This window comes from Cnephaeus nilssonii, assembly GCF_951640355.1.
Source record: "Cnephaeus nilssonii genome assembly, chromosome: 1".
Lineage (NCBI taxonomy): Eukaryota > Metazoa > Chordata > Mammalia > Chiroptera > Vespertilionidae > Cnephaeus > Cnephaeus nilssonii.
In genome coordinates, this window is record NC_137072.1 from 21,595,573 (window position 1) to 21,608,719 (window position 13,147).

The 13,147-nt window shown below is 40.7% G+C and overlaps 1 protein-coding gene across 2 annotated transcripts in view; it reads left to right on the forward strand.

Annotated features, from left to right (window-relative positions):
• The window catches only part of DNAJC1 (DnaJ heat shock protein family (Hsp40) member C1), a 224,887-nt gene that overhangs the window by 80,266 nt on the left and 131,474 nt on the right, over nucleotides 1-13,147 (forward strand). For both annotated transcript variants that reach the window (XM_079770626.1, XM_079770627.1), the window contains exon 7: nucleotides 11,057-11,147. In XM_079770626.1, coding sequence (XP_079626752.1) covers nucleotides 11,057-11,147 — 91 coding nt within the window. The remainder of the gene's footprint in view (nucleotides 1-11,056; nucleotides 11,148-13,147) is intronic.

A 13,147-nucleotide genomic window follows, 5' to 3' on the forward strand; every position in this document is an offset into this window, starting at 1 on the left:
TCAATGATGAGAGAGAATCACTGATCGGCTGCCTCCTGCAGGCCTCCTACTGGGGATGGAGCCTGCAACCCAGGCATGTGCCCTTGACCGGAATCGAACCTGGGACCCTTCAGTCCGCAGGCCAATGCTCTATCCACTGAGCCAAACCAGCTAGGGGTGGCCTGTGATTTTCTTTGCAGTGTCTGTATATCTGGTTTTGGAATTAGCATAATGCTGGCCTCATAAAAAGAGCTTTTGAAGTGTTCCTTCTTCTTAGATTTTTGGGAATAGTTTGAGAAAGATAGGTGTTAGTTGTTCTTTGAAAGTTTGGTAAAACTCCTCTGTGATGCCATCCAGACCAGGGCTTTTGTTTGGTGGGAGTTTATTGATTACTGCTTCTATTTCATAATTTGTTATTGGCCTCTTTAGGTTTTCTGATTCATCCTGGATCAGTTTTGGAAGATTGTATTTTTTTAGGAATTTGTCTGTTTCATTCACCCAGACAGTATGTTGGCATATAGTTGTTCATAGTATTCTCTTACAATCCTTTGTATTTCTGTGGTGACAGTTTTTACTTCACCACTTTCATTCATGATTTTATTTGGGATCTCTCTCTTTGTTTCTTAATGAGTCTGGCTAACGGTTCATCAATCTTACTTATTTTCAAAGAACCAGCTCTTGGTTTCATTGAGTTTTATATACATACATACATACATGTATGTATATATATATGTATGTATATGTATGTATGTATGTGTGTGTGTGTATGTGTATGTATGTATGTGTGTGTGTATGTGTATGTGTGTGTATATATATATATATATATATATATATATATATATATATATATATTGGCTTCTATGTAATTTATTTCTGCCCTAATCTTTACTACTTGCTTTCTTCTACTTACTTGGCACTTGTTGTTCTCTTTCTAATTCTTTAAGTTGTAATGTTAGGTAACTTATTACCAGTTTTTCTTGTTTGTTTGTTTTTTAGGTAGGCCTGTAGTGCTATGAACTTCCCTCTCAGGACTGCTTTCACCGTGTCCCAGAGATTTTGGGTTGTGTGTTCATTGCATTTGTTTCCAGAAAGTTTTTTATTTCTGGATCTCATTGGTAACCCATTAATTGTTTAATATCATGCTATTTAGCCTCCCAGAGTTTAAATGTTTTTAAGTGTTTTTACTGTAGTTGATTTCTGATTTCATTCCACTGTGACCTGAGAAGATACTTGATATAATTTGTCTTCTTTAAGTTGTAGAGACATGTTTTTCATTCTTACATGTGTCTATCTTTGAGAATGGCCCATGTCCGTGGTTGGCAAACTCATTAGTCAACAGAGCCAAATATCAACAGTACAACGATTGAAATTTCTTTTGAGAGCCAATTTTTTTAAACTTAAATTTCTTCTAACGCCACTTCTTCAAAATAGACTCGCCCAGGCCGTGGTATTTTGTGGAAGAGCCACACTCAAGGGGCCAAAGAGCCGCATGTGACTCGCGAGCCACAGTTTGCCGACCACGGGTCCATGTGCACTGAGAAGAATGTATATTCTGCAGCTTTGGGGTGAAATGTGCTATAAATGTCAATTAAATCCATCTGATCAGTGTGTCATTTAGAGTCTCTGTTTCCTTATTAATTTTTTGTCTAGAAGATGTATCCAGTGATGTCAGTGGGATGTTAAAGTCCCCTACTATGACTGTATTGCTGATGATGTCTCCCTTAAAGACCTCTAAAAGTTTTTTTTTATATATTTAATTGTTTCTATATTGGGTGCATATATATTTACCAGGGTTATATCCTATTGTTGGATCGATCCCTTAGGCATTATACAGTGACTTTTATTGTCTCTTGTTATATCCTTCATTTTGAAGTCTATTTTGTCAGATGAGTATTGCTACTCTAGCTTTTTTTTTTCCATTTGCATGAAAACTTTTTTCCATCCCTTCACTCTCATCCTGTGTGAGTCTTTTGTTCTAAGGTGGGTCTCTTGTAGACAGCATATAATTGGGTCATGTTTTCATATCCGTTCAGCTACCCTATGTCTTTTGACTGGACCATTTAATCCATTTACATTTAAAGTTATTATTGTTAAGTACTTATTTATTGCCATTTTCATTCTTTATGCATATGTTTCTCTCTCTCTCTCTCTCTCTCTCTCTCTCTCTATATATATATATATATATATATATATATATATATATATATATACTGGAGGCACGGTGCACGAAATTCATGCACAAGTGGGGTCCCTAGGCCTGGCTGGCAATCAAGGCCGATCAGGTTCCCTGCCTCCTCCTTCCCTCGCTGCCCGCGCACTGCCACTGCACAGTTCCCCGTCTCCCCACCTCCCCCCTCCTTCCCTCTCCACCTGCCCACCGCCACCACACGGTTCCCCGCCTCCCTGCTTCCCCCTTCCCTCACTGCCCGCATCCGCCACCACCCACCCCCAGTTCCCCATCCCAGCTCGGGGCCCGGCTCCCAATCGGGCAATTGGGACCTGCCGGCCAGTGGGAGGTACCGGGAGGTTGGCTGGCAGGGGGGAGGGGACAACTGCCACCGCGGTGGGTGGGAAGCGGGCCAATCGAGGCCTACCTGACAGGGGGAGGGATGGAGGGAGGGACCCGGGAGGTTGGCCACCGGCTCCAAGGAGGGAGCCGACCCTCGGCGCCCCTGGAAAAGGGGCCACATCTGCCACCACCCAACCCCGGTTCCCTATTTCAGCCCGGGGACCTACCTGATGGGGGGAGGGACAGGGAGGTTGGCCAGCAGGCCCCTTCAGTGATTGGGGCCTGCAGGCTGGGAGCAGCTCCTGCATTGAGCATTTGCCCCCTGGTGGTCAGTGTGCATCATAACAACCAGTCGTTTCATTGTAACAGTTTCTTAGGCTTTTCTATATATAGATTTCTTCTTCTCATTACAGCAGTCCCTTTAGCATTTCTTGTAGTGCTGGTTTGGTGGTGATAAACTCCTTAGGCCTCCTTTTGTCTGGGAAGCTCTTTATTTCACCATCTATTTTGAATGATATCCTTCCTGGATATAGTAATCTTGGTTCAGATCCTAGCTTTTCAATATGTCATGCTAGTCCCTTCTGGCTTGTCCCTTTTGAATACGTCATGCTAGTCCCTTCTGGCTTGTCGAGTTTCTGATGAGAAATCAGCTGACAGCATTATGAGAGCTCCTTTGTAGGTAATAAGTTGCTTTTCTTTTGCTGTCTTTAAGATTCTCTCTTTGTGTTTAATTTTTGGCATTTTGATTATGATGTGTCTGGGCATGGGCCTGTTTGTGGTCTTCTTATTTGGGACTGTCTGTGCCTCCTGAACTTGTGCGACTTTGGTTAGGGAAATGTTCTATCGTTATTCAAACACGTTCTCTAGCCCTTGCTCATTTTCTTCCCCTTCTGGTACTCCTATTATGTGTATACTAGAGGCCCAGTGCATGATTGAATCATGCACGTGTAGGGTCCCCTACACGCTTTCGCTTTCGATCACGGGGGAGCTGGGTGCCTGTCTGCTGGTGCACCAGGCCTTTCGGAAGCCTCAGGCGCGGCGGAGGCTTCTGAAAGGCCTGGTGCCGGAGGGGACAGGCACCCAGCTCCCACGCTTTCGCTTTCAATCGCAGGGGAGCTGGGTGCCTGTCCGCTGGTGCGGGAGCAGACAGGCACCCAGCTCCCACGCTTTTGATGGTCCGCGGCGGGACGTGAGCTCACTGCCCCAGAGGCCCCTTCTGTTCCGCAGCACAGCCATGGTGCAGACGCTGAGCTTGCGCCGCCACTGGCCCAATCGGCTACCCGGCCACCCCGAGTCCCGCCCCCTGCGCCTCCCTCTGGCCCAATCGTGGGCGTAGCAGAGTGATGGTAATTTACATATTACCATTTTATTAGGTAGGATTGTTATGTTTCATGGTGTCCCATAGCTCCCATAAGCTGTCCTCTTGTTTTAATTGGTTTTTTTCTTTTGGCTTATCTGATTGAGTATGTTTTTTTCCCCTGCACTGTCTTCGAATTCACTGATCCAATCCTCAGCTTCCCCTAATGAGTTGTATAAGTTCTTTGCAAATTTTGGATATTAACCCCTTATCAGATATATCATTGGCAAATATATTCTTCTATTGAGTGGGCTGTCTTTTCATTTTGTTGATGTTTTCTTTTGCTGTGCAAAAACTTTAGTTTGATATATTCCCACTTGTTTTTCTTTTGTTTCTCTTGTACAGGTTGATATATCAGAAAAAATACTGCTATGAGAAATGTATGAGATTTTACTGTCTATGTTTTCCTCTATGATTTTTATGCTTTCGAGTCTGACATTTAAGTCTTTAATCCATTTTTTGCATCTTAATAAAACACACATTTATTATGGCACATTTTTCTTTAATCCATTTTTATTTTATTCTTGTGTGTGGTGTAAGAAAGGGTCTAGTTTCATTTTTCTTTTGCATGTATCTGTCCAATTTTCTCAACACCATTTGTTGAATAGGCCAGCGATTCCAATCTTTCAAACCTCATGGAACACCAGTGGTCCGCGGACCACCAATTGGCGACTGCTGCTCCAAAGGTTTCCTTAAACCAGCGGTTGCCAACCTTTCAGACCTCACAACCACCTGTGGTCTGCAGACCACCAGTTGGTGACTGCTGGGATAGACTATCTTTACCTGATTGTATGTTTTTGCCTCCTCTGTAGAATATGAATTGCCCACAACGTTGTGGGCTTATTTTGGGGCTCTCTATTCTGTTCCTTGATCTACATCTGTTTTTATCCCAGTACCATGCTGTTTTAATTACTATAGCCTTGTAGTATAGTTTGATATCAAGTTGTATGATTCCTCCAACTTTGTTCTTTGTTCTCAAGATTGCTGTGGCTATTTGGGGTGTTCTGTGGTACCATACAAAATTTTGGAATATTTGTGTTAGTTCTTTGTAATACGCCATTGCTTTCTTAATAGGATTTGCTAAATCTATTGATTGCTTTGGGTAGTATGGATTTTTTTTTCTTTTTATAATGTGTTTTTATTGATTTCAGAGAGGAAAGGAGAGGGAGAGAGATATATAATCATCAATGATGAGAGAGTATCGAGCCTGCAACCCAGGCATGTTCCCTATCCCTGACTGGGAATTGAACTGTGACTTCATCATTCCTGTGTCGATGCTCAACCACTAAGCCACACTGGCCAGGCTAGTATGGACATTTTAATTATGTTAATTTTTCCTATCCATGAACACAGAATATGGTTCCACTTATTTGTATATTCTCTTTAATTTCTTTCTTCAGCACCTCATAAATATCTGAGTACAGGTCTTTTACCTATTTGGTTAAATTTATTCCTAGTAAGTTTTTAAATTTTATTTTGAGAGTGTGTCTATTAAAGCTGGGCAGAGGGAAACAAGGAAGGGCTTAGGATAGAAGAAGCAGCAGGAGAGTGGTGCTGCTTTGGCTCTGTAGAAACTTTATGGAAAAGAAATGAGCCTAGGCGGGCTGCTGTCAGCCCACTGGAGAGTCAGAGAGAAGGAGGCCTAGAGGACAGGTTCAAGGTGTTAGACATGAACTGTTGCTGCCCATTGCTCCCCCGTTTGCAAGTCTTGTGGGGTCTCTTAGATTTTAGGAGCTGCACGCCTGTGGGGGAAGAAGAGGAGGAAAGGCAGGGCATAGGCATGCTCCTGGAAGGGGGAGTGTACCTATATATATTTTTATGCAATTGTAAATGGGATTCTTTTCTTAGCTTCTCTTTCTCATAGTTAATTATTGGTGTATAAAAATGCTACTGATTTCTGAATATTTATTTTGTATCCTGCTACTTTACTGAATTCATTTATCAGTTCTAGTAGTTTTTTGGTGGAATTTTTAGGGTTCTCTATATACAGTACCATGTCATCTGCAAATAATGGAAATTTTACTAGTACTTCCTCTATTCTAATGTGGATGCCTTTTATTTCTTCTTGTCTGGTTGCTGTGGCTAGGACTTTCAGTAAGTACTATGTTGAATAAGAGTGGTGAAAACAGACATCCCTATCTTGTTCTCCATCTTAAAGGAAATACTTGTAATTTTTGCCCATTGAGTATGATGTTGGCTGTGGGTTTGTGATATATGGCTCTTATTACATTGAAGTATGTTCCCTCTATTCCCACTTTGCTGAGAGTTTTTATCATAAACGGGTACCAGATTTTATCCGATATTTTTTCTACATCTAATGATATGATTATGTGGTTTCTATTCATATTTTTATGTGATATGTGATGTTGATTAAATTGCAGATATTATACCAACTTCATATCCCCATAATAAATCCCACTTGATCATGGTGTATGACCTTTTTAATGTATTGTTAAATCTGGTTTGCTAATATATTGTTAAGGATATTAGCATCTATGTTCATCAGAGATATTGGCCTATACTTTTCTTTCTTTGTAGTGTCTTTATCTGGTTTGAAATTAGGATAATGCTAGCCTTGTAAAATGAGCTTGGGAGTCCTTCTTCTCTTGAATTTTTTTTGGAATAGTTTGAGAAGGATAGATGTTAGTTCCTTTTTGCATATTTGGTAAAATTCACCTGTGAAGCCATCTAGTCTAGGACTTTTGTTTGTTGGGAGGTGTTTTCTTTTGTTTTTGTTTTTTTTTTCTCCTTCAATTTCACTAATTTTAGTTTATCTGTCCAGATTCTGATTCTTCCTGATTCAGTTTTGGAAGATTGTATATTTCTTCCAGATTGATCAATTTCTTGGCATATAATTGTTCGGAATATTTTCTTACAATCCTTTGTATTTCTTTGGTGTCAGTTGTTACTTCTCTTCTTTAATTTTTCATTTTGTTTATTAGGGATCTTTTGTGAGAATGAGGCACCAGTCATGTTTACAAGAAAATGGGACAAATGACTCCCAGCCCAATGCCCCACAACTTGATCACTGACATTTCCTGAGTCTGCCCATACCACTACACCGTGGCCCAGGCAGCTGATTCCTCCAGTGTGTGCAAGTTCCACCAGGTGGTGCCAGAGGTAGTCCAGAGGGTGGGACTATTCCATATCCCCAGGCTGATGCAGTATGGAGAGGAATGCTCCACTCAAGACTGATTGTGTTTCAGATGTGGGAAATTAACTCAGCACAGTGATCTTCATGGCCCTCCCTTCAGCTCTGCCTAGAGCTACAAACCCAAGTCTCTCCTCACATAACTCTAATCCGCCTCCCTCCCTCCATGGGAGCCAAGGATGAGTGGCTACAAACGAGATTTTGTGTTTGGCCCTTTAAGAGAGTGTTTGTGTCTCTAGTGGATTCCTATCTCTCCCTGGGGAAAAGAATCTCCTCAGATTTTCACAGCCAGGTGCTATATGGACACCTCTTCCTGGCTCTGGTGCTCTGGGCGGGGGACACTGCTTGGGCTGAGACCCTATACTTCTCAGTGGGAACCTTTGCTGCAGATACATCCTTCTGGAATCTCAGCCACCACCCCTTGGACCAGGCCAGCCCTTTTCACATCTCTGCCCTTCTGCCAGTCTCGATGTGGCTTCTTCTGTAAATCCTTGGTTATAAAACTCCTGTTCAGCTAGTCTTCGGTTGGTTATTTAGGATGATTGATCTATAAGTTAGTTGTAATTCCAGTTTGGTTCCAGAAGGAGATAAGTGTAGCTTCCACCTACTCCACTGCCGTTTGGGATCATCTAAAACAGATCTTAATCCTAATAATCTGGCTTCAAAATCTGTCCTCTTAATCACTATAGTGTCTTTCACATTTCATAAATAACTTATCTGTGCCTTCTTTTCTTGTGTGGTGTTACATTTTCTCTTACCCTAAAGGAGCCAATATCTTCCTGACCTTTTCTTTCCTTACTATTAAACCTACTCTCAGCCCTAGCCAGTTTTGCTCAGTGGATAGAGCATCGGCCTGTGGACTGAAGGGTCCAGGGTTCGATTTTGGCCAAGGGCACATGCCCAGATTGTAGGCTCGATTGCCAGGAGGCATGCAGGAGGTAGCCGATCAATGATTCTCTCTTATCATTGATGTTTCTATATCTCTCTCTCCCTCTCCCTTCCTCTCTGAAATCAATAAAAATATATTTAAAAACAAAACCTACTCTCAGGAAATACATATACATATGCTCATTCATTCATTTACATCATGGAATAAATGACTGATATGGTTTAATATAAAATAATTCTACTTCAGGGTTGAGTTTTCTTAGGGACACGGGGAATGTTAAGGGGCCATAAAACCTAACCAAAAACCTTGTTGAAATTTAAAGTATATATGGACACGGGAGAACAAGTTAATTGGATGCATGGCATTCTGTGCCCTCAAATTATACCATTATTTAGTTGGCCCAAGCCTTGTGGGAATTCTCCTAGTAGAAATGAGGAACATAAATGTGGAATGGAAAGAATAAGAGATACATCTTTATTATATTGATTAAATTATTTTAGAAATATCCTATTATTCCCCTAATTCAATATCAAGTAGAGAGTTCTGATATAACCCCAAGAGACATAGACCCCAGGGGAAAGCTTTAACTTGGACAGTCACAGATAAAGAGAGATAATCCCATCCTAGGGTCTAAGTGTTTATGCATTTACACATGAATCAAGGTAGAGCCAAGGATTGATCTTTGTTCCTAAGAAATAAAACCCTCTCATGTGGGTGTATGATTATTTGCTCTAGGCATCTTAAACCTAGGACTGTTACCCTAGTGCAGTGATTTTCAACCTTTTCATCTCATGGCCACAAACTACTAAACATCTGCAGCACATCAAAAAATACATTTTTTGCCTATCTGACCAAAAAAATGTGATTTTTATTCATTCACACCAGACAGCTATTGTGGTGGTGGCTGTTGTCATTTTTTTATTTGACAATCTAAGGCAGTGGTTCGACCCTGCTAGTGGTTCTCAACCTCTGGGTCGCGACCCACAGGTTGAGAACCGCTGCTGTAGAGCCTAAGACCATCGGAAAACACAGATATTTACATTACGATTCATTAACAGTAGCAAAATTACAGTTATGAAGTAGCAACAAAAATAATTTTATGGTTGGGGGTCACCACAACATGAGGAACTGTATTAAAGGGTCGCGGCATTAAAAAGGTTGAGAACCACTGATCTAAGGGAAAAGAGGTCAATGCCCCTGACTAAATAGTCAGATATTGCATGTTTTGAAAAATTCTTGTGGCACACCAGTTGGAAGAATCACTGCGCTAGAGTTATTTTTTATACCTCTCCTTATTATTCCACATCAGTCAGTCATCATTTCTTACTATCTAGTTTCTCATGTATTTCTATCTAGTTTAGTTCAGTGAACACTATTGAATGCCTGCTTTATGCCAGACACTGTGCTCTGGGCATGTAAGTACTCCTATCTTAAATTTCTAATTTTCTAGGAGAGACTATAGCATGATTCAAGCAATCATAGAAGTGTGTTTCAATACAGTAGCAGTATACAAGAGGAATTACTTTGTTAGGGAAGGCACCTTGAAAGACTTGCAAAGGATATGATGCTTGAATAGGGTTTTTAAGAATAGATAGGAGTTCTTCAGAATAATGGTAGAGTAGCAACACATTCTAGTTAGAGGGCAAAGCATACACAAAGACATGGAAGCATAGCACAGTGTGACCTGGCAGCTGCAGGTAACAGCACTATAGAATAGATGAAGTTTGAGTCAAAGGGTGGTGAAAATAATGATTTTGGTTTTTTTTATTGTCAAGAGCTTTATATGCCTCTAGTATCAACTTGTTTTTCTCCATGTCTGTGATTATTGAAGGCTTAGTCTTTTTTCAGTACTCTGCTAAGTCATGCATATGTACCGGTCCTTTACACTTTAGCCACTGTTATCTTGACACCTAAGCATTTGGCAGGGGTCCTCAAACTTTTTAAACAGGGGCTAGTTCACTGTCCCTCAGACCGTTGGAGGGCCGGACTATAGTTTAAAAAAACTATGAACAAATTCCTATGCACACTGCACATATCTTATTTTGAAGTAAAAAAACAAAACGGCAAAAACACCTGCATGTGGCCCGCGGGCTGTAGTTTGAGGACGCCTGGTCTACAGCATGTGTTCTCAATCTTCAACCCTCCACAATAGGAACTGATATCTTAGTATAGTAGAAGGAGTAATGACAACTTTCACTTGTATCTACATGGTCATATAAGTTTCATAATCAGATTTGCATATAATAACTTGGAAAAAATTTTAGAGTTAAAGGACTAATATGAAAATAATGTTAGTACAATAATACAATTTAGCCCTCACCGGTTTGGCTCAGTGGATAGAGCGTCAGCCTGCGGACTTAAGGGTCCCAGGTTCGATTCCGGTCAAGGGCATGTACCTTGGTTGCGGGCACATACCCAGTAGGGGATGTGCAAGAGGCAGCTGATTGATGTTTCTCTCTCATCGATGTTTCTGACTCTCTCTCCCTCTCCCTTCCTCTCTGTAAAAAATCAATAAAAAATATATTTTAAAAAATAATACAATTTACTATACAAAATAATTTAATTCCATTAAACAAGTGTCTTTTTTCTGCTCTCTAGTCATGTGATAGCACTATATTGAAAAAAATGCACAATGGAAGAAAACAGGAAGAGGATACTTCCCTTCCATATCTGAGAGAAAATACTTAAATGTATACTCATGCAATGTCTGGCTTTAATCACCTCTCTAAGACAGTAAAATTATAGAAAAGTGTTCATTTCGTTTCTTCTGTTCACCATAAAATTTGAAAGCATAAACACAAAGGAAGACTAGTTGTTAAAGAATATACTGTTTTAGCCCCAGCCAGTATGACTCAGTGGTTAAAACATCGGCCTGCACACTGAAGGGCCATGGGTTTGATTCCCAGTCAAGGGCATGTACCTGGGTTGCAGGTTCGATCCCAGGCCCCACTTGGGGCTTGTGGAGGCAATCAATTGATATGTCTCTCTCACGTCGATATCTCTCTCTTTTTCTCTCTCTTCCACTCTCTCAAAAAAAAAAAAATCAATGGAAAAAATATCCTTTGGTGAGAACTAACAAAACAAAAAAGAATATACTGCTTTAAAATAAAGTTATGTGGAAAATAATATCAAAGCAAACTGATTCTTATGTTAATTTGTAACTTTTTTAAGGATGCTGGACAGTTTTATGCTAAATATAAAGAAACAAGATTGAAGGAAAAGGAAGATGCATTGACTAGAGCTGAACTTGAAACACTTCAAAGTGAGTTTTAAACATTGTCTTACTGTGTTAACAAAATCATATAAAACTGATTATTTAAGTTTGAATTTTCCCTTAAATTCAGTAGTAATTAAATTTTCTATGTCTTCTGTGCCACCCTATATATAAAGTTAGTTGTTCTTAATCTATCATATGTGGAAAATACTGTATTAGAAATTACTGAGGCATCCACAGTTTAATATCAGAAAGAGAGAGAAAATTAACATGGATCATATAGTTCCTCAAGTCTAGGAGGCATCCAGAATCTGGAAATCCTAAAATACTCCAGTGCTGTAATTATCATTGATATAATATTATGTGTCAAGTCTATCCAGTTATCACCTAACTTGCTGTATTATAGTAGTAAGTGGGAAACCTGGAAAATCAATGGCTTTTGTTTTGAAAGTTTTGCTTCATTTGTATTAGTGTTATATAATATGAAAAACCTTGACTACATTATCAGTATGTTGAAGTCTTTTATTGAACACTAAAGACAGTTATTGCTGATTTTAGGAGAAGTGGAACATAAAAGGCATTTTCCCCATTTTCTTTTTTGTCTGATTGTTGAAATAGTTTCAATTAAATTGAATAAAACTAAATGTAATTTTTATTAAGTAAAGTGTACTAATAAAAGGGTAATATGCTAATTAGACCGGGTTAGGGGCGATCGGGCCAGCAGGAAAGCAAGCAGTTAGCAGCAATCAGGCCTGTGGGGGAGCAAGCAATTAGGGGCGAGATCAGGCCGGCGCAGGGGAGCAAGCAGTTAGGGGTGAGATCAGGCCGGCAGGGAAGGGCAGTTAGGGGGTGATCAGGCCTGCAGGAGAGGGCAGTTGGGGGCAACCAGGCTGGCAGGAGAGGGCAGTTGGGGGCGACCAGGCTGGCAGGGGAGGGCAGTTGGAGGCAATCAGGCCAACAGGGGAGGGCACTTGGGGGTGATCAGGCTGGCAGGCAGAGGCGGTTAGGGGCGATCAGGCAGCCAGGCAGAGGCAGTTAGGGGCAATCAGGCCAGCAGGCAGAGGCGGTTAGGGGTGATCAGGCAGGCAGGCAGAAGTGGTTAGGGGCGATCAGGCAGGCAGGCAGGCAAGCGGTTAAGAGCCAGCAGTCCCGGATTGTGAGAGGGATGTCTGACTGCCAGTTTAGGGATCGGGCCTAAACCGGCAGTTGGACATCCCCTGAGGGGTCCCAGATTGGAGAGGGTGCAGGCCAGGCTGAGGGACCCCTCCTCCCCCCGCCCCCCAATGCACGAATTTCATGCACCGGGCCTCTAGTGTTTACATAAAAGTTTTCTAAATCTTTTAAGACTAGTCAAAATGTGCCTTTACATTTCTTTATTTTTGTTAAGAGCATTTAACAATATTTAGCATTACTTTATTTATTACTGTTGTTTATCATCTGATTCCCCCAATAAAATATAAGTTTCAGGTCTATTGTTTCTATCAAAGTACCTTAAAGAGTCCCTGGGACACAGTAGGTGCTCGATAAGTACTTGACTGAATTCATGGAGGTGAAATTTCTTATTTTAAAAATTCCAATGTATTTTTGATTCAGACTTCATTTCCTTCATGGATCTGGATTCCTAGAAAAGTGCATGGTGTACCCAGTACCAATCTGGGCACAGAAGACAATGCAAAGATCACTTTGCACCTATAAATGAATGTATATGATAGCATGCATAGTTTTGTAAAATAATTTGTGTACTTTTGAGGATATGCAGTAAAAGTTTTTCTGCAGCATATAGTAGTAATTTAGCCAAATCAACCTAGAGATGAGCAACTGTGGTATTAGTACGTAATATCACACATTTAATATACAGAAAAGTGGTGTTACCTATTTCCCTTCATATACTGAAGGTCCTAGCTTTCTGCCTTCACCCCGACATCAAACCATGGTTTAAGAACAGATAAGAATTATGTTCTCTTCACACCCAGAAGTGCCTTGCCACTACCTAAATGTGTGCCTTTGAGGATTTTAGTTTTCTGATCTGTCAAAAAACAAAACAAAAA